The 21,468-nt window shown below is 43.3% G+C and overlaps 1 protein-coding gene across 2 annotated transcripts; it reads right to left on the bottom strand.

Annotated features, from left to right (window-relative positions):
* Window positions 1–948: 948 nt before the first annotated feature.
* LOC120053579 (cysteine protease ATG4B-like) lies at window positions 949–19,035 on the bottom strand. Of its 2 annotated transcripts, XM_039000709.1 has the most exons (14): window positions 18,971–19,035; window positions 18,119–18,220; window positions 15,753–15,824; window positions 15,524–15,622; window positions 15,159–15,260; window positions 14,223–14,295; window positions 12,373–12,452; window positions 8,011–8,213; window positions 7,742–7,820; window positions 6,491–6,636; window positions 3,837–3,893; window positions 2,634–2,730; window positions 2,163–2,270; window positions 949–1,917 (listed from the first exon to the last, which is right to left on the bottom strand). In XM_039000709.1, exons 1-14 carry the CDS (start codon window positions 18,978–18,980, stop codon window positions 1,850–1,852), a joined length of 1,296 nt encoding a protein of 431 aa, XP_038856637.1. In that variant the 5' UTR covers window positions 18,981–19,035; the 3' UTR covers window positions 949–1,849. The 2 variants fall into 2 exon arrangements, with proteins under 2 accessions (XP_038856637.1, XP_038856638.1); XM_039000710.1 differs by lacking the exon at window positions 2,163–2,270.
* Between the last annotated feature and the right edge of the window lie 2,433 nt (window positions 19,036–21,468).

Below are 21,468 nucleotides of genomic sequence, written 5' to 3'. Positions count from 1 at the left end.
TCTGGTGTACGATGCCTGACGTGGGGCTGCCGACGCAATCCCTAGTGGTGTTCCTTCAGATCAACCCCGAGGAGGAGGAGGAGGAGGCCCAGCGGAGCCAGTTTGATTTGAGATATGAGACCAGCGTCTTCCAGAAAGCCGTACAGCAGAAAGTTTGAACAGCTGAGGAAGGACCCCTCTGTCACAACTGGCATGTAAGTGGCTCTGGGGAGATTTGGGTTGTGTTCAATAGGTACAAAAGGGATTAAAAAAAAACTCAAACTGAGCGAAACGGGGAGGTACTATTGGAACGTGTCCAATAAGAAGCGCTCAAATGTTGCTACAGTGTGCACTAATGAACATAGCCCTTGGTTTCCATCCACCATTCTTTATTCAACACAAGTAAAGGCTGAATTAAGTCCTACTGTAGATCAGTTGATATCGATAAGAGTCATATTCTTGTCTTCTCCTAGGGGATTGATGCAGCCAAGAACATTGAAGATGTGCGCACAGACATTAACAACCACAGGTGTAAACGCCATTAATGCATCAGAGAATGAGCCTATCGGGGGAGCTGTGGAAGTGACCTACCTGGGTCATGTTCATTATGGCACACTGTAGCAAAATGTCTGCAACAGAAAAATAAAGTGTTTCTTATTGGACAAGTCCAGGTAATCCCTCCCTGTTTGTCTGTTTTCTTCTGTTTGGTACCGAATGAACATGACCCTGGTGTCTAAGGAGCAGGAAGCCTAAATGGAATATATCCTCTTAAAGAGAAAGATCACACACTGGCCTCGATTCCATCTGACACTGCCTGTACACAAGGAGAAGAGGTCAGAGAAGGGAAAAGCCTTGAATATGAAGAGGATATGTTGTACAATATTTAAGTGGGTATATATAAATCAACCATTTCAAATCCTTATTTCTCTAAAGAGCACCGCCCAAAACTACTAAATTAAATGTCCAAGCTTTAACTTTTTAAATTGTATTTTCATTGACATGTCCATTCATCTTTCTTTATGTGTCGTTAGAAGAAAATAAATCATCTTTAAAATGAGCCAGTGTTCAGTACAGAGATTTTAGACATAATGGTACTCTCAATAAACAAATTATAATACAAGCAAATCTAACTTTGTCTGCAAATTTCACTCAACCACATTTTGGTTTACAATTGACATCAGTCAATACAGGTAGTGACATAAGCCAAGTGTACAGAGTAAACCAAGTTCCTAAAGACACCGTTGTGTATTATGGTAATTCAGTTTAGGGGTGGGGGGGCGGGGAGAAAGGCACCATATCACTTAAAGCACACGTGTCAAACTCATTCCACAGACGCCCGAGTGTCTGTTTTTTTTGTTGCTTCACCCTTGTAATTGATTGATGAATTAAGGTCACTAATTAGTAGGGAACTTCATTCATCTACTTGTCTAGGTCTTAATTTAATGCGGGGGGAAAAAAACAAAAAACCTGCAGACACTCAGCCCTCCGTGGAATGAGTTTGACACCCCTGACTTAAAGGAAATATTTAACGTGTTAAGACTTAAAAATGGAGAAAACAATATGAAGATGCACGTAGCACTGAATGTTTCCTGAGAGCTCCTGCTACCTGGTAACACCTCGCAGCAAGGAGTCTCCTCATTGGACACGGAGAGCACTACCTGGTACCACCTCGCAGCAAGGAGTCTCCTCATTGGACACGGAGAGCACCTGACCAGAAGACAACTGTTTGACACATCACTACACCATCGGTGCCAGACTGGCTAGTGATGTCACCAGTCATCTCCTGTCCCCTATGGCTTCCCTTCTGATACAGAGAAGAATCGTCGGGGGTTTCTGCCAGGACAGATAGTAACTGTATTCCTCCTGTTCATCACAGGGACAAGATCTCAAACTCTTCATCCTCAGAATCAAAGAATCGCTCCAACCGGTCTGAGAAATCTATAGACGGGAGATGGAGTGAGAAATGTAGGATTTAGCAACATTCTCACATCAAATGTCTTAAACACATGTATAATCTGTAAAGAGACATCAAATCACATGATCTAGTCCTCAACATAATGTCCAGGATTCAGGATTCAAGCAACAACAAAAAAGCGTGTTGTAGATTAACACACTGCTCTCGACATTTAAAATGTAACTTCCACTTGAGCCGCCGGCAGCAGCTTTTTAATGTGTTATTTTACCGTGAACGCGATCTCCGCGAACGTCAGGGAAATTGCCTTTAAAAGGCGCTTTGTTGGTAGTGCAATGCGCTCGTCCACAACGCACCTCTGACTGAATCCCAGCCTCATCTGTAAAGAGAAGTCACAATATCTCTTCCCCGACAGGTCAAGAGAATATCTCTTCCCCGACAGGTCAAGAGAATATCTCTTCCCCGACAGGTCAAGAGAATATCTCTTCCCCGACAGGTCAAGAGAATATCTCTTCCCCGACAGGTCAAGAGAATATCTCTTCCCCGACAGGTCAAGAGAATATCTCTTCCCCGACAGGTCAAGAGAATAGCTCTTCCCCGACAGGTCAAGAGAATAGCTCTTCCCCGACAGGTCAAGAGAATAGCTCTTCCCCGACAGGTCAAGAGAATAGCTCTTCCCCGACAGGTCAAGAGAATAGCTCTTCCCCGACAGGTCAAGTAGACAGAAGTGTTTGATATTTACCCGGAGTGAGGTTGAGCACGTCTACAGAGCAGGCGAAGTGAGATGGTTGACAGTCTACCAGCTCAAACATGGGCAGGCTTCCTCTAGTGTGGGACAACTGGGGGGGGGGGGGGGGCACACAGGTTAGATAATACACTCAGCACCATAGGACCCAATACTCACAGGGCCTGGCTAACTGAACCACAGCAGAACTACCCCTTTCTTTCTCTAGATCCCCTATTAGCTGACGCCTTAGGAACCACTAGTCTTCCTGGGATCCAGAAGAATAGGGACTAACACATCAGAAAATCAGTTGTGTGTCAAGGTGAATTATTTTTTTTAAACAGGAAAGATTCACCCATTTTGAATTATATTGTTTTTAAATGCATCTCTTGAGTGATGTTCTATTGATTCCCAGGGTCATTTCATGTTTATCTGAGCTATTGGCGTTTAAGCAGACAGAAATCCTGCCGGTACGATGTAGCACTGTGATAAGTCTCTCACTACACCGGAAGTTAATTGGAATATGACTTTTAGATTGCGAAAACGTCAGATTACAATACTGGCCGATGTCATAACTCAGGAGAATGTTCTCTCGAATGAGCCATTGATCAATTTTTTTGCAATATTGAAAAATGTGTAATGTTGTACTTTTTGTTGACAATTTGTGCTAATGTTTGGGTTTTTGAGCTAGCGCCCAACAGACTCCCATTCACTCCTTGAAGGAGAGCGATCTTTGTCCCAGAATCGCCCAGAATGCACTGTGCGGCTCATTGACGTAGCATGGGCAGCGTTTCCCCATCTCCTCAAAAGTACAGGTCAGACTCCAGGAACATCGATCTGCAGGTTGAACACGATGAGCTCCTAGACTAAATTGACAGTGCAATTTGTTTGGCCGATTTTACAGCTAACTAGCTACTTCACATGCTGATATTGTCTTTGGTATTGTGTGTAGCTACAATTGCTAGCTACCTAGCTAGCTAGCCAGCCAGCCAGCCCATAGAGAGAGCATTGCATTGTGGGTTTTGTGGGTTTTGTAGTCTACTTGAGCTGCAACATATTTCCACAACGATTTTCCATGTTGCTACCAACATTATTATAACGCAAAAAAATGAAACATATTGTTTTCACATAGTATTATTTAACAATGTAAATTAAAGGAATGAGTGGTTTTTGGGGTGGATTTTTCCTTTAAACCTCGTAGGGAAAACAAGCGTACTGTACCTTTCGGATACGCATACACCAGTCATCGAAGTCGTCCTCCGTTCTGCAGAAGAAACCCTGGTGAGCATCAGAAAACAAGACAACTGTAGGATTGTCTTCTTTACTGTGTTAAAACAATCTGTTACAGTAAAATAAAAAAAACACATCTATCGAAACTGGAATCATAAATAACTGACTTAGAGGTATTTAGCCATTCACTTCAAATAGTGGTCATCAGAATTAGCTTGTGCTAATGCTATCATTAGTATTTATTAGAATTCTCACCTCTTCCTGGGGTCCAAAAAGGGTTAAAAAAAATATATATATAATAAATTACCTCACAACACAACAGCCTACATTGTAAATAAAACATTACATCATACAAGATATATTACTACTCTATTACAAATGTACAATATAAAATCCACAACACTACAGTGTGTGTCTAGAGTGCTTGAGTTAGTGTGTGAGTTGTCTTTTCACTTTCCGTGTCGTGCCGTGAGGTGTTACGTTTAAAAAATAAAATAAAAATCTGATTTTTGGTGTGGAAGAGTTCTGTGTAGTCATGGTTCTGTTGCCGCCGCCCCCCCCCCCCCCCCCCCACAAGAGTCTGTTCTGGACTGCGAAAAGAACCTCGGTGGCATGTCTTGCGGTGACTCTTTCAACACACCAATACCTCTCACAGACAAGCGATGATGCAGTCAATCTCTCTACTACCTTGAGGCTGGATAGATTGACATGTTATTGATACTAGTCCTCTGTGTAAATTTTAAGGGCCAGCTGTAATTCCACTGTGTTCATCTTTGTGCCACTTGACCATATAAATTGGGCAGTAGTGCAGGTGGGACAAAACTAAGGACTGAAGGACTTGTTAAGAGCAGAGATGTATCACGGACAGACCTCTCCCAGCATCAATACATTTTCACCACGTCAGTTTACAATCTAGGGTTAAACCAAACAAGTCTCCTCAACTTGTTCAATTGTCATATTATAAGATTTAGATGAGGTTTATGGTTCAGCTAATTATTAATATATTTAGGATTAGCATATTACTTGCCACCGATTCTAAAATGGACTGCAGCTTTATGTTAAGTCTGGCTGTGGTAGCTAACGTATATAATGTTGAGTCATCAGTATAGCTAGACACAGGCTTTACTCAATGCTAGTGGTAGGTTATTAGAAATAATAGAAAAAGTTAGGGGCCTAAACAGCTGCCCTGGGGTATGCCCGACTCTACCTCGATTATGTTGGCGAGGCGGTGTGTTCCGTTAGACAGGTAACAAATCTCGATCCACAATATAGCAGAGGATGTAAAGCTATAACAGATGGGATTTTTAACAGCAGACTATGATCGATAATGTTAAAAGCCGCAATGAAGTCTAACAAAACAGCTCCTATAATCTTCTTATGTCTTTCAGTCATTTGTGTTCAGTCATGGAGCGGAGTTCGCCTTTTTGAGCAAAATTTAAAAATGAAGGCACTCCAAAGGTGTTTACTATCATCCTTAATATAATTTTATTATTTCATAGTACAGTATATTATTTTTGTTTTGTCACATGATTTTTTAATTTACAGTATGTTTGCCAATCGGCTGTGCAGCCAGACTTATTTGCCATTCCTTTTGCCTTGTACTTAAATGTTTTAATTCCTCATCAATCCACAGAGATTTAGCAGTTTTTACAGTCAGTTTCTTAAAGGGATAATCAGGGATTTTAGTAATGAAGCTCTGTATCTACTTCCCCAGAGTCAGATGGACTCGTGGATAACATCTGTATGTCTCTGCATGAAGTATGAAAGAAGTTGATAACTTATTAATCCACTTCAAAATCAGTGTAGATGAAGGGGGAGGAGACAGGATTATAATTTGTAAGACTTGAGACATGGATTGTGTATGTGTACCATTCAGTGTGTGTGTGCCATTAAGTGCCTTTGAACGGCCTACGGTAGCAGGTGCCAGGCGCACCGGTTTCTGTCAAGAACTGCAGCGGGGGAGGGAGCGCAACTACATTTTAGGAAGGTGTTCTTAATGTTTTGTACACTGTGTATAAAGACCATTTCCCCCCCCTCTATAGTAGGTAAAGGGATTCATTGCCAAAATCCCAAAGTATCCCTTTAAATGGGTTATCGGTATGTGGAAGACCCAATTAAAGGAATCAAGTGCAGCGTCTGATGGCTCCTCATCACACCAATAAATACTATTTACATCTTCAATATAGGAATCCCTACAGAACCTCTCGTATGATCTCTTAGACACTACACTAGGCCCAGCCTTTGGAATCCCTACAGAACCTCTCGTATGATCTTTTAGACACTAGGCCCAGCCTTTGGATCGCTGGGTTTTCCTAGATGTGGCTTACTATATTATGATCAATACATTCTATTGATCTGGATACTGCTTTAGAGCAGATTTCTGCAGCATTAGTAAAGATGTGATCAATACATGTGGATTATTTCATTCCTGTGCTGTTTGTTACTACTCTGGTAGGTTGACTGATAACTTGAAACAGGTTACAGACACTGGTTACTGTTTGAAGCTTTTTCCTTGAGTGGGCAGCTTGATGAAAACTAGTTAATATTTAGGTCACCCAGAAAATTGAGTTGTACCTGCGGCCAGCAAGCTAAAGTATTGCTCCATCTTCTTTGACCTACATAGGCCCTGCCTCTGTCCTTCTTACCGCTGCGACGGAGGGGTCTATTTCACAGATGTGCATGCGGCACGGCGGGTGCTGACAGTGGTAAGTGTCGTCAGGGACCTGACCGTCCTCACAGGGCTCTACTGCAGACTGGGTGGTGTGGGGGTCCAGGTAGATCAACTCCTCTCCTGGGGGGGGGGGGGGGGGGGGGGGGGATAGGGGATAGGGGACATACAGTAAGGAGACCAGTCAGAGGTGTATTGGAATAACAGACACACGGAGTATACAAAACATTAACATTCCATGACGTAGACTGACCAGAATGAAAGCTATGATCCCTTATTGATGTCACTTGTTAAATCCACTTCAAATCAGTGTAGATGAAGAGGAGGAGACGTGGTTAAAGAAGGATTTTTAAACCTTGAGACAATTGAGACATGGATTGTGTATGTGTGCCATTCAGAGGGTGAATGGGCAAGACTAAATATTGAAGTGCCTTTGAACGGGGTATGGTAGTAGGTGCCATGCTCATTGGAGTCAACATGGGCCAGCATCCCTGTGGAAAGCTTTCGACACCTTGTAGAGTCCATGCGCCGACAAATTAAGGCTGTTCTGAGGGGGAAAAGAGGGGTGCAACTGAATATTAGGAAGGTGTTCCTAATGTTTAGTATACGGTACTCAGTGTATACACTACCGTTGAAAAGTTTGGGGTCACTTAGATATGTCCTTGTTTTTGAAAGAAAAACACAGGCAGAGTTCCTCTGTCCAGTGTCTGTGTTCTTTTGCCCATCTTAATCTTTTCTTTTTATTGGCCAGTCTGAGATATGGCTTTCTTTGCAACTCTGCCTAGAAGGCCAGCATCCCGGAGTCGCCTCCTCACTGTTGACGTTGAGACTGTTGTTTTGCGGGTACTATTTAATGAAGCTGCCAGTTGAGGACTTCTGAGGCGTCTTGTTTCTCAAACTAGACACTAATGTACTTGTCCTCTTGCTCAGTTGTGCACCGGGGCCTCCCACTCCACTTTCTATCCTGTGTTTATCTTTCAAAAACAAGCACATTTCTCAGTGACCCCAAACTTTTCAACGGTAGTGTACATAGAATGTCTGGATATCAAAAATATGTTCAGCAAAACGACAAGACAGTGTCTGTTTTTAGCTGAACGACTCAGAGGAGCTAGTAAGCAAATGTGTTTTAAGACTTTTTCAGAAGCAAATGATTTTTCTTCAGATGTGTGGTTAGTGTACAGAACATACCAACATAGCCTATGAAGTAATGTTAGTGTATAGGACATACCAACATAGCCTATGAAGTAATGGGCACTGTTGGGTTTCCCTCCGATGACACCCAGGGACTGGGGAAGCTGGAAGCATTGCTGTTTAGAAGAGACACAGAAAGAGAGGTAATTTTAAAAAAGAGGCAGTTGAGCAAAATTGTCAACGGCTGAGCCTTTAAATAGTAACAGGTGACGTTCTGGTCCTTTAACAAATCAAACAGACCGTGTCTACATGTCAATTCAATGCAATTGTGTATTATTTTTGGTATGATTGGCCACTCTGTCCCACCTTCAGGGTCTCGATGTAGGCCTTGTTGATGTCGCTCAGGCCCAGCCTGAGAGGAATGAGGAGGAGCAGGGGCTTCCAGAGAGCCGTCTCCTCCTCAGCCAGGGCGCAGGCCCCTTCCAGGCAGCCGTTATGCTTCGGCATCCACCCCGCGGGCTCTGCACACGCTGCTCCACCATAGTCCAGCCAGGGCATACACAACCGCTCTGGTGAGAAAAACATAATACATTTTGTGTAAATACACACATGCTCTGGCGGGAGGGGAGAGGTCAAATATCATTAGTCTAGCTCACTCATCTCATAAATGGTCAATAGCCTGTTCCCATCTATAATTATGGTGGAGACTGGTCCATAGGTGGTCCACAAGATACCTTACCTGGGTTGCACTGACAATAAAAAAAGAAAAGGGATTATGTTAATGTTAAGATCTACAGTCGACGCCCCCGTCTTCAACCACATGTCCTATACATTGATGACACATAGTGGTAATGATGCAGTAGCCAGTGATCTAGTACTCGTTTATTAGGTGAGGGAGGGAGCACTACAAATACATGGAAAATGAGTCATCATCTCCTCAGTTTGTTCCGACAGATGCATCCTATTGGATAGCCTATCATCATATAGAACAGGACAGATGTATCCTATTGGATAGCCTATCATCATATAGAACAGGACAGATGCATCCTATTGGATAGCATATCATCATATAGAATATGTATAAAATGCATCCTCCAATTGTAACGTCTTCCTATGCCCATACAGTCTCAAGTTATTGTTACATCTTTTTTTAAATACCCTCAAAACACCAATTTAGGCATACCTACAGTACCAGTCAAAGGTTTGGACACAAATCAAATCGTTATTGGTCACATACACATATTTAGCAGATGTTATTGCGGGTGTAGTGAAATGCTTGTGTTCCTAGCTCCAACAGTGCAGTAGTATCTAACAATTCACAACAATACACACAAATCTAAAAGTAAAATAATGGAATTAAGAAATATATAAATATTAGGTTGAGCTATGTCGGAGTGTCATTGACTAAAATACTGTAGAATAGAATACAGTGTATACATATGAGTAAAGCAGTATGTAAACATTATTAGAAGTAACTAGTGTTCCATTATTAAAGTGGCCAGTGATTCCAAGTCTACGGCAGTTGCCTCTAAGGTGCAGGGTTGAGTAACTGGGTGGTAGCCGAATAGTGATGGCTATTTAACAGTCTGATGGCCTTGAGATAGAAGCTGTTTTTCAGTCTCTCTGTCCCAGCTTTGATGCACCTGTACTGACCTCATCTTCTGGATGATAACAGGGTGAACAGGCAGTGGCTCGGGTGGTTGATGTCCTTGATGACCCTTTGGCCTTCCTATGACATCGGGTGCTGTTGGTGTCCTGGGAGAGCAGGTAGTTTGCCCCCGGTGATGCGTTGTGCAGACCGCACTACCCTCTGGAGAGCCCTGCGGTTGCGGGCAGCGCAGTTGCCGTACCAGGCGGTGATACAGCCCGACAGGATGCTCTTAATTGTACATCTGTAAAAGTTTGTGAGGGTTTTATGGGCCAAGGCAAATTTCTTCAGCCTCCTGAGGTTGAAGAGGTGCCGTTGCGCCTTCTTCACAACACTGTGTAGGTGGACCATTTCAGTTTGTCAGTGATGTGTACGCCGAGGAACTTGAAGCTTTCCACTTTCACCACTGCTGTCCCTTCGATGTGGACAAAGGGTGCTCCCTCTGCTGTTTCCTGAAGTCCATGATCAGCTCCTTCATTTGTTGTCATTGTTGGTAATCAGGCCTACTATGGTTGTCATCTGCAAACTTGATAATTGAGTTGGAGGCGTGGGTGAACAGGGAGTACAGGAGGGGGCTGAGCACGCACCCTTGTGGGGCCCCTGTGTTAAAGATCAGTCAAGGTGTTGTTTCCTACCTTCACCACCTGGGGACGGCCCGTCAGGAAGTCCAGGACCCAGTTGCACAGGGTGGGGTTCAGACCCAGGGCCCCGAGCTTAATGATGAGCTTGGAGGGTACTATGGTGTTGAATGCTGAGCTGTAGTCAATGAACAACATTCTTACATAGGTATTCCTCTTGTCCAGATGAAATAGGGCAGTGTGCAGTGCAAATGGCGATTGCATCGTCTGTGAATCTACTGAGGTGGTAAGCAAATGGAAGTGGGTCCAGGGCGTCAGGTAAGGTGGAGGTGATATGATCCTTAACTAGTCTCTCAAAGCACTTCATGATGACAGAAGTGAGTACTACGAGGCGGTAGCAATTTAGTTGCTTTCTTGTGTACAGGAACAATGGTGGATATCTTGAAGCAAGTGGGGACAGCAGACTGGGATAGGGAGAGATTGAATGTGTCCGTAAACACTCCAGCCAGCTGGTCTGCGCATGCTCTGAGGACGCAGCTCGGGATGCCGTCTGGGCCGGCAGCCTGGCGAGGGTTAACAAGCTTAAACTCTCTTACTGACGTCGGCCATGGAGAACGAGAGCCCACAGTCCTTGGGAGCGGACCGCGTTGATGGCCCTGTGTTATCCTCAAAGTGGGCGAAGAGGTTTAGCTTGTCCGGGAGCAAGACATTGGTGTCCGCGACGTGTGGCCTGCTGGAGGTCATTTTGCAGGGCTCTGGCAGTGCTCCTCCTGCTCAAAGGCGGAGGTAGCGGTCCTGCTGCTGGGTTGTTGCCCTCCTACGGCCTCCTCCACGTCTCCTGATGTACTGGCCTGTCTCCTGGTAGCGCCTCCATGCTCTGGACACTACGCTGACAGACACAGCAAACCTTCTTGCCACAGCTCGCATTGATGTGCCATCCTGGATGAGCTGCACTACCTGAGCCACTTGTGTGGGTTGTAGACTCCGTCTCATGCTACCACTAGAGTGAGAGCACCGCCAGCATTCAAAAGTGACCAAAACATCAGCCAGGAAGCATAGGAACTGAGAAGTGGTCTGTGGTCACCACCTGCAGAATCACTCCTTTATTGGGGGTGTCTTGCTAATTGCCTATAATTTCCACCTTTTGTCTATTCCATTTGCACAACAGCATGTGAAATTTATTGTCAATCAGTGTTGCTTCCTAAGTGGACAGTTTGATTGACTTGGAGTTACATTGTGTTGTTTAAGTGTCCCTTTATTTTTTTGAGCAGTGTATTTTAAAACAGACATAAAAATCTATATTTACGTATCTCAATAAACTAGAACCTAAATGCCTTATGACCTCCAACTTGACCAATCTAGAAACAGGTCACGCATCATTCTCAACCAATAGCGGCTCAATATCCCAAGCAGGGCGACACCAACTTCCAGATAGAGTCAGGCTCCACGCTGGTTTGGGTGTCGCCGTAACCAAGTGGTCACATTTAGTTCTGGGTTCCACTGCGCAAGAGGGGCTCCGTGGAGTTTTATGAATATCAAAGCAGACATGGTGAATATAGACTTTCTGATTGGCCAAAGAGGTCAAGCCTTTGCCTCTGCAGTGGACAGATATAGCCTATAGTTCAACATTATCGCCAGCGTCAGAGAGAAGACCATTAACCTCTAGACTGCTGTACAGAGAGAAGAAACCATCATTAACCACTAGACTGCTGTACAGATTTCAGGGTTTGTCATTCTATCGTTTTTCATTTAATTTTAGTAGTAATTAATTATAATTGATCAGAATTAATTTTCCAGAATTGGTTTTACCAGCTCTGTGTCTTCTCAGATAGAAAAAGGTGAGGAAGCACCGCTCCAGCAGGACTACACCCCTAGAAGTACCATGACTGATTCCCCCCATTAACGACATACACTGAGTGTACAACACATTAGGAACACCTTCCTAATATTGAGTGGGACACCCTTCGGCCCTCAGAACAGCCTCAATTCGTCCTGGGAATGGACTCTATAAAGTGTCGAAAGCGTTCCACAGGGATGCTGGTCCATGTTGACTCCAGTGATTCCCACAGTCCTATCAGGTTGGCTGGATGTCCTTTGGGTGGTGGACCATTCTTGATACACACAGGAAACTGTTGGAGTGTGAAAAACCCAGCAGCGTTGCAGTTCTTGACTCAAACCGGTGCGTCTGGCACCAAATACCATACCCCGTTCAAAGGCACTTAAATATTTTGTCCTGCCCATTCACCCTCTGAATGGCACACATACACAATCCATATCAACTGTCTCAAGGCTTAAAAATCCTTCTTTAACCATGTCTCCTCCCCTTCATCTACACTGATTGAAGTTGATTGATCAAGTGACATCAATAAGGGATCATAGCTTTCACCTGGATTCACCGGGTCAGTCTACGTCATGGAATGTTTTGTACACTCAGTGAATGATCTATACGTTGATAAGGTACAGTGGTAATGATGAAGTATCATGACTGTGTTCACTACTCACTGATCTCCTCCATCACCACGGTGTTGTCCATAGCAACATGTACCGCCAGACGACTCCACGAGTCAAACACAGTTAGTTTCCTGAGGACAAGATGGACAATATTCAACACAGATAGTTTCCTGAGGGCAAGACGGATAATATTCAACACAGTTTCCTGAGGGCAAGACGGATAATATTCAACACAGTTTCCTGAGGGCAAGACGGATAATATTCAACACAGTTTCCTGAGGGCAAGACGGATAATATTCAACACAGTTTCCTGAGGGCAAGACGGATAATATTCAACACAGTTTCCTGAGGGCAAGACGGATAATATTCAACACAGTTAGTTTCCTGAGGGCAAGACGGATAATATTCAACACAGTTAGTTTCCTGAGGGCAAGACGGATAATATTCAACACAGTTAGTTTCCTGAGGGCAAGACGGATAATATTCAACACAGTTAGTTTCCTGAGGGCAAGACGGATAATATTCAACACAGTTAGTTTCCTGAGGGCAAGACGGATAATATTCAACACAGTTAGTTTCCTGAGGGCAAGACGGATAATATTCAACACAGTTAGTTTCCTGAGGGCAAGACGGATAATATTCAACACAGTTAGTTTCCTGAGGGCAAGACGGATAATATTCAACACAGTTAGTTTCCTGAGGGCAAGACGGATAACATTCAACAGTTTTTAGATGTTGACTGTAAACACTAAGGGACTGATTTCCTGACATGGGTTAAGACCATGTCTGATCTTAAATCAGGCTGAAAGTGTACAGTCATAATCTAGTAACTAGATGATCATCTAGAGATACCGTCCTGTTGGTTTTCACTCCAACCTTAATCTAGCACACCTGATTCTAATAATTAGCTGGTTGATAAACTGAACCAGGTTAGTTACAACTGGGGTTGAAGCGAAAACCTACAGGAGGGTCTCTCTCCAGGAACAGGGTTGAAGTGAAAACCTACAGGACGGTTTCTCTCCAGGAACAGGGTTGGAGATAAAACCTACAGGAGGGTATCTCTCCAGGAACAGGGTTGGAGTTAAAACCTACAGGAGGGTTTCTCTCCAGGAACAGGGTTGGAGTTAAAACCTACAGGAGGGTCTCTCTCCAGGAACAGGGTTGGAGTTAAAACCTACAGGAGGGTAGCTCTCCAGGAACAGGGTTGGAGTTAAAACCTACAGGAGGGTATATCTCCAGGAACAGGGTTGGAGTTAAAACCTACAGGAGGGTTTCTCTCCAGGAACAGGGTTGGAGTTAAAACCCTACAGGAGGGTCTCTCTCCAGGAACAGGGTTGGAGTTAAAACCCTACAGGAGGGTCTCTCTCCAGGAACAGGTTTGGAGTTAAAACCCTACAGGAGGGTCTCTCTCCAGGAACAGGGTTGGAGTTAAAACCCTACAGGAGGGTCTCTCTCCAGGAACAGGGTTGGAGTTAAAACCCTACAGGAGGGTCTCTCTCCAGGAACAGGGTTGGAGTTAAAACCTACAGGAGGACATCTCTCCAGGAACAGGGTTGGAGTGAAAACCTACAGGAGGGTCTCTCTCCAGGAACAGGGTTGGAGTTAAAACCCTACAGGAGGGTCTCTCTCCAGGAACAGGTTTGGAGTTAAAACCTACAGGAGGGTCTCTCTCCAGGAACAGGGTTGGAGTTAACCTACAGGAGGGTCTCTCTCCAGGAACAGGGTTGGAGTTAAAACCTACAGGAGGGTCTCTCTCCAGGAACAGGGTTGGAGTTAAAACCTACAGGAGGACATCTCTCCAGGAACAGGGTTGGAGTGAAAACCTACAGGAGGGTGGCTCTCCATGAAGAGGGTTGGAGAGCCCTGATCTAGAGACTAAGTGAGGAGCTCACTGTACTTACTTCAGTACCTGTGCCACTGTGTTCGGTCCGTACCACTGGCCTATTGACTTCCCCTCCCCGACTCCCATCTGGGCTGTAGTACACAGACACACAACTGATGTTAGTGCCATCCTAATAATGATTTCATCTGGGCTGTAGTACACAGACACACAACTGATGTTAGTGCCATCCTAATAATGATGTCATCTGGGCTGTAGTACACAGACACACAACTGATGTTAGTGCCATCCTAATAATGATTTAATAATGATGTAATCTGGGCTGCAGTACACAGACACACAACTGACGTTAGTGCCATCCTAATAATGATGTCATCTGGGCTGTAGTACACAGACACACAACTGATGTTAGTGCCATCCTAATAATGATGTCATCTGGGCTGTAGTACACAGACACACAACTGATGTTAGTGCCATCCTAATAATGATTTCATCTGGGCTGTAGTACACAGACACACAACTGACGTTAGTGCCATCCTAATAATGATTTCATCTGGGCTGCAGTACACAGACACACAACTGATGTTAGTGCCATCCTAATAATGATTTAATAATGATTTCATCTGGGCTGTAGTACACAGACACACAACTGATGTTAGTGCCATCCTAATAATGATTTAATAATGATGTCATCTGGGCTGCAGTACACAGACAAATGTTAGTTGATAAAGATGCTGTTATACCAATGCTGTCATCCTAATAAAGATAAAGATGACTGACTTGGTCGGTGCTTATATTTGTCATATTGTAGTAGGTGTAAATAACACACTATTATTATAAGAAATTACCACCCATTTATTTCTAAATATAAAGTATGACTGAATCAGTGCATCATTGTATGAGATTACAAATCAAAAGACAACTATTTTCCAATTTGATAAGCAAGAAAAAAAAAATCAAGTAGTTTAAATTGAATTAATTGCAAGTCAGTATTCACCAATTTGATGTAAAGAATAGTAGCTGTCTTTCTTGTCAAGGAAGGCGTTGAGGATACTGATGTACTCTCCTCTCTGAGGCTGGCCTCTCACCCATCTCCAGTCTGCTTAACAAAAACACCATTATCATTTGCTGTGTGAAACAAGTGTTCTATTGAACAGAGTACTTTAGTATAGCGCAATAAGAGATCTGTACCACACAGTGACAGAGATAATTCGGGTGGGTGGGGGGGGGGGGGGGGGGGGGGGGGGGGGGCAGTACATCTTGAATAATAGAAGCTAACGTTGAAGGGTACGCACAATAACACTAGCTGTATGCTTCAGGGAGCAGATGACGCTAAAGAATTAGTAAAGCAATCATCCATACCTCGGCCTAAATGCCTGCAGACCAGGGCCTCGCCTAGGATCATCTGTCCACATCGCAGCATGCAGCCCCAGCCTGTGTCGGACGTAGGCCCTGTCCCTCCTGGAACACATTGAAACAATCTGCAACTGATAGGCTAATCTTATTGGCATTACAATCAAAAATTCTAGCTCTGCTACTGCAGTACGTTGGTTTATTCTGTGGCTAGCTACAGTAGGATTGGGCTACTCACCAATGGGTGGGAAGTTTTTTCTGTAGGTGAACCATAATCGTGACGTGACATCTGAAAGAATGTCATCCTTTTCTGGATAAACAAAGACAATGAGTTAGCTAAGAAGTCTGCCTTCTGTTATAGCCTGGTTGCCATCTCTATTCAGCTACTCCTTGGCACTCGTGTCATTTGCCAAAAAGACTGGCCTTTCGGCAACCTTCAAATTCTATCATTATGGAACTCGAGAATATCAGAGGATTGGATAACCCTCACAGCTATCATTCAAATCACAATGTTTATGCAAATTAGACAGATAGGAAAACATTCTAAATTCATTCATGAATTTGATTGGAAATATTCTAACATTGGGCATTCTGAGATACAGTGATGAGATCCTAAGGTCCATTGTCGTGCCATTCATCCGCCGCCTTCACCTTATGTTTCAGCATGATAATGCACAGCCCCATATCACAAGGATCTGTACACAATTCCTGGAAGCTGAAAATGTCCCAGTTCTTCCATGGCCTGCATACACACCAGACATGTCACTCATTGAGCATGTTTGGGATGCTCTGGATCGACGTGTACGACAGCGTGTTCCAGTTCCCGCCAATATCCAGCAACTTTACACAGCCATTGAAAAGGAGTGGGACAACATTCCACAGGCCACAATCAACAACCTGATCAACTCTATGTGAAGGAGATGTGTCGCGCTGCATGAGGCAAATGGTGGTCACACCAGATACTGACTGGTTCTCTGATCCACACCCCTACCTTTTTTTAAAGGTATCTGTGACCAACAGATGCATATCTGTATTCCCAGTCATGTGAAATCCATAGATTAGAGTAAAATAAATGTATTTCAATTGACTGATTTCCTTATATGAACTGTAACTCAGTAAAATCTTAGAAATTGTTGCATGTTATGTTTATATTTTTGTTCAGAATATATTGTCACTTCTGGGACACCCATTGGGGCTAGGCTACTGGTTCAATTACTATAAGAGGAATAGAGAGAGCTACGTGGAGAGGCATGGCTGGTCAAAGGAACAGTGAAGACAGCGATGTGTAAGTCAGAAGTTAATTTCCCCCCCTCAAAACAGCCTCAATTCGTCGTGGCATGAACTCTACAAGTTGTCAAAAGCGTTCCACGGGGATGCTGGTCCATGTTGACTCCAATGCTTCCCGCAGTTGTGTCAAGCTGGATGTCCTTTGGGTGATGGACCATTCTTGATACACACGGGAAACTGTTGAGCATGCATTGGATGCATTGCAGTTCTTGACACAAACCGGTGCGCTTGGCACCTACTACCATACCCCGTTCAAAAGCACTTAAATATTTTGTCTCGCCCATTCACCCTCTGAATGGCACACATACACAATCCACGTCTCAATTGTCTCAAAGCTTAAAAATCCTTCTTTAACCATGTCTCCTCCCCTTCATCTACACTGATTTGAAGTGGATTTAACAAGTGACATCAATAAGGGATCATAGCTTCACCTGGATTCACCTGGTCAGTCTGTATCATGGAAAGAGCAGGTGTTCTTAATGTTTTGTATACTCAGTGTATATATATTTATATTACGGACGCTGACTTTGCTCGTTCTGATATTTCTTAATTTCTTGTTTTGTACACTCAGTGTAAATTAGGCCTGGCTTACTACATTGAGTTTCAGCAACCACCACCTGTGCTATGCATGCCAGATATTTGTCAGTTTAATTAAAATGCGCAATTTTTAAAAAAAGTATAGTGCCAAGGCATATTTAATGAAACCCTGGCTGTTGGCGTAGGCAAATCCCAGATTCCCCACTGAGCTCAGTTTTGGAAAATGCAAGATCACTTTCTCATCCATAAACGCACAAGTGCCAGTGTGATGTCCAGCAGCTCACATCAGCAGGATGGGGAGCCTTTTTCATTAGGAGAGACATCTACCGTGGATAAGCTAAAAATAATAATTATGATCCCATTACCTTAATTTTAAACATTAGGCCTCTGGGGACACCTATACATTTGGCAGCCAAGCGATCAGCACAGCCTTAAAATCGTCTAGACATGTCGAAATATCTTCACGCCTAGAATAAAAACGATTAAGCTGCATATTGAACCATGAGATGAAAGGACAGTCTCTTTAGCAAATGACAGGAGTGGAATGTTAGCTTAAAAAAAGACTGGTACGCCGATTAGCCTTTTGCTGCTGGCAGTATGCCTGTATGTACCATCTATGTACTGTAGATAGATCTATGTGTTTGTTCTGTGGGCCTACACTCCTGCATTTACATTATGACTAATGGAATCATTCCATATTTCACAGTAACGTGACGAGGACACAAAAAACACACACACACAACATTGACACCACCTAGCTGATCTGATGTATCCAATTACCTGTGAGTGCATTGAATTCTTTCCCCAAGATCCACACAGGCTCTGAGGTCTCTGGAAAATCTTCAAACTCTCCAAAGCCAAGTGTGTCGTACGTGAGAGTAGCTGAAATATATACGTACATTTGATTCAGAACACCTTGCTACATAGCGTACACGACACACACACACACACACACAAAGGGATCATGATCGGATTTTGTCATCTTCATACAAATGACCACTGTGACAGTTGATTGTATATTGATTTAAATAACATTAGGACTATTAGCCATGGTCCAAGCACTTTCAGAATGGCAAAACAGACTCACTCACTCAATGCAGTTTGACAGCTGAACTAGCTAGCTAGCTGGCCTGGCTTGCGACAGAGAATGACATTGCGAATACATTTGACTTGCTAGCTATGTGACAATCCTTTCAGCAGTTGTCGGTAAATACCTAGCTAGTGACACTGAACAATAACGTTGGTTTACATAGGAGTATACGCTAAAAAAAACGACTTTTCTAGGAAGCCATGGACACAGTTCTGCTCGCTAACTGAATGTCAAGGACAGAAAGTAGCCTTAACGTTCGTTTGTTGTTTTCACTCCAAAATACACCGATTGCTTGTTTAGCTAGACTAATAATAGTTTAGGCTGTCTGTCCGGATGGGTTGATTGGTTGATAGCTAACGTTGCAGTCGTTAACTGGCTATTTTTATTCACATTCAACATATATGTAACGTTAAACCTCAACTGATGTACAAATTGGAATCGTGTATGAAATATTGCAATTAACACTTGGCTTGCTTTTGTTCAGAGGCTGGCTAATATACAAAAACGTTCAGACCTTGATTTTCTTGAAAAAGACTTCCTACCTGCATCCATCCCGACAGTCCATAATAACCCTATGTGTTGTTGATCTGTCCAAAAGTCAGAAATATCATACGGCCAATGAGAAATCAATACTGCAGATTTTTTTTCTATTTAAATATCCAATCGGAGTTTCTACTTTGGGCGGGGCAAATATTTTTTGTCCAATAACAATCCATGGATCGCTTCCTAGGTGCAACATCTCCGTAGATCTGTTGGTTGTGTTGATAGAAAACACTGAATGCGATTCAACGTGGTTTCTTGCCACACATACGATGAATATCAGCGAAACTAGGCAAACTGACTGCCACCAACAACCCTAGTAAACAGGATGTCAGAGAAGAAAATACATTTGTCTAACGTGTCTGTCCCACTGAGGTATAATTAAGCTCTAATGCCCGAGGAGGTGTGGTATATGGCCAATATACCAGGGCTAAGAGCTGTTCTTGTGCACGACATTGGCCATATACCACAAACATATACCACTATTTTAAACTGGTTACCAATGTAATTAAAAAATGTCATAAGTGATAATGCCCTCGAAGCCGGTGTTTGGATGATATATTGGCACGGGTGTTAGGCCCGAGAAGAAGTCGGAAGTCCAGCAAACCGGGCCAATATATGCTCCAAATACCGTCTTCGAGGGCATTATCACTTTTATAGAACGGGTTACCAACATATTCAAATAATGATTGACATATTTTCATTAAAAACATTATTTTGATAAATGTATTTCCTTCCACAATATATAGGCCCTGACACAAATCTAGGGTTACTAGAGACGCGACCCAGTCGTTCAGTATTTTGGTTCTGTATCTATGGACGCGACCCAGTCGTTCAGTATTTTGGTTCTGTATCTATGGACGCGACCCAGTCGTTCAGTATTTTGGTTCTGTATCTATGGACGCGACTCAGTCGTTAAGTATTTTGGTTCTGTATCTATGGACGCGACCCAGTCGTTCAGTATTTTGGTTCTGTATCTATGGACGCGACCCAGTCGTTAAGTATTTTGGTTCTGTATCTATGGACGCGACCCAGTCGTTAAGTATTTTGGTTCTGTATCTATGGACGCGACCCAGTCGTTCAGTATTTTGGTTCTGTATCTATGGACGCGACCCAGTCGTTAAGTATTTTGGTTCTGTATCTATGGACGCGACCCAGTCGTTGGTTCTAAATGTTCTATTGCCATACTGGCTGGCAACGTTCTTATCTCTTGCTAGCTAGCTAGCCAACTAAGGCTAACCTACAGTCACGTCAAAAAATGCAGCCAGAATAACAGCAAAGTAGCTGCATTTGCATTTGTTTCAGCTGTTTTCTAGTGACATTTATTTGGATACACCCATAACAATAAGCTAATGAGGCGTGATTTCACCTGGCATAGAAAATGTGCTCACTTGCCAGGAAACACAGTTGTTCAGAGGAGCTAGCCAACAACACAGCTACAGTAACACAATCACTTCAAAATGAAGTTGGAAAGACTGCAAATTAGCTGCGTTTCGTTTGACCTTTTTAAATTGACCTTTTTTTGTATATATCCATAAAAATGATGCCAGCTGATTCATGATTTCGACTGGCTGAGAAACGCCGACTCCCGACACGTTCATTACTATAGGACAGCTGGAGATCGAATTTGAATATTGAAACAATGTGGAACGTGACAATTTGTGGAATAGACACCGGTTGGAATGTGGTTTTAACCAATCAGCATTCAGGATTAGACTCACCCGTTGTATAAGGTCTGATATACCACGTCTGCCAGCCAATCAGCATTCAGTGCTCGAGAGGAAGCTCAGTGGACGGCAGTGGGGAGAAGATAGAGCGAGATTAATTTTCGCCAACATTCTGCCAAATTTCTCATCGATGAAACATTTGATCTCGATACAGTTTTCTGTTTCCAAAACTGGAATTGCTTATAAACAGAATGGACTACGTTTTGTAGACTTTACCCGTTGCCAAAGTTTCAAAAAAATGTGAGTTGTTTAGAAGGGGTGCAAGGACGAATTTAGTTATTCCACAAGCGCACTTCAGAGTAGGCGTTCCCTGATGGAAATATGCAAATACATGCTAGAACACGCCAATAGGCTCTCACTAGCTCGTGCTTGGCTCGGCCCACCTCCTTGCTTTTCCCTCCCACGATGATTAATTTGCTCCCTTTGGGAAACGACAGGCTGTGGTCTACCTTTGGTTAATTATAAAAAATCTTTGGTAATAATGTGCAGCTGGAATCAGTTATAGAACCCATTTCCTCTATGGTTGTGAGGTCTGGGGTCCGCTCACCAACCAAGAATTCACAAAATTGGACAAACACCAAATTTAGATTCTGCATGCAGAATTCTGCAAAAACATCCTCTGTGTGCAACGTAAAACACCAAATAATGCACGCAGATCTGAATTAGGACGATATGCGCTAATGATCAAAATCCAGAAAACAATTATACAACCATCCAATAGGAGCGGAATAGGTGGAAAGGAATTAGCATCGTCTAACACGTGGTTTCCAGCC

Source organism: Salvelinus namaycush, chromosome 9 (assembly GCF_016432855.1).
Source record: "Salvelinus namaycush isolate Seneca chromosome 9, SaNama_1.0, whole genome shotgun sequence".
Taxonomy (NCBI): domain Eukaryota; kingdom Metazoa; phylum Chordata; class Actinopteri; order Salmoniformes; family Salmonidae; genus Salvelinus; species Salvelinus namaycush.
Note: the sequence above shows the minus strand (reverse complement) of the source record. Positions and strands in the feature narration are given on the sequence as shown.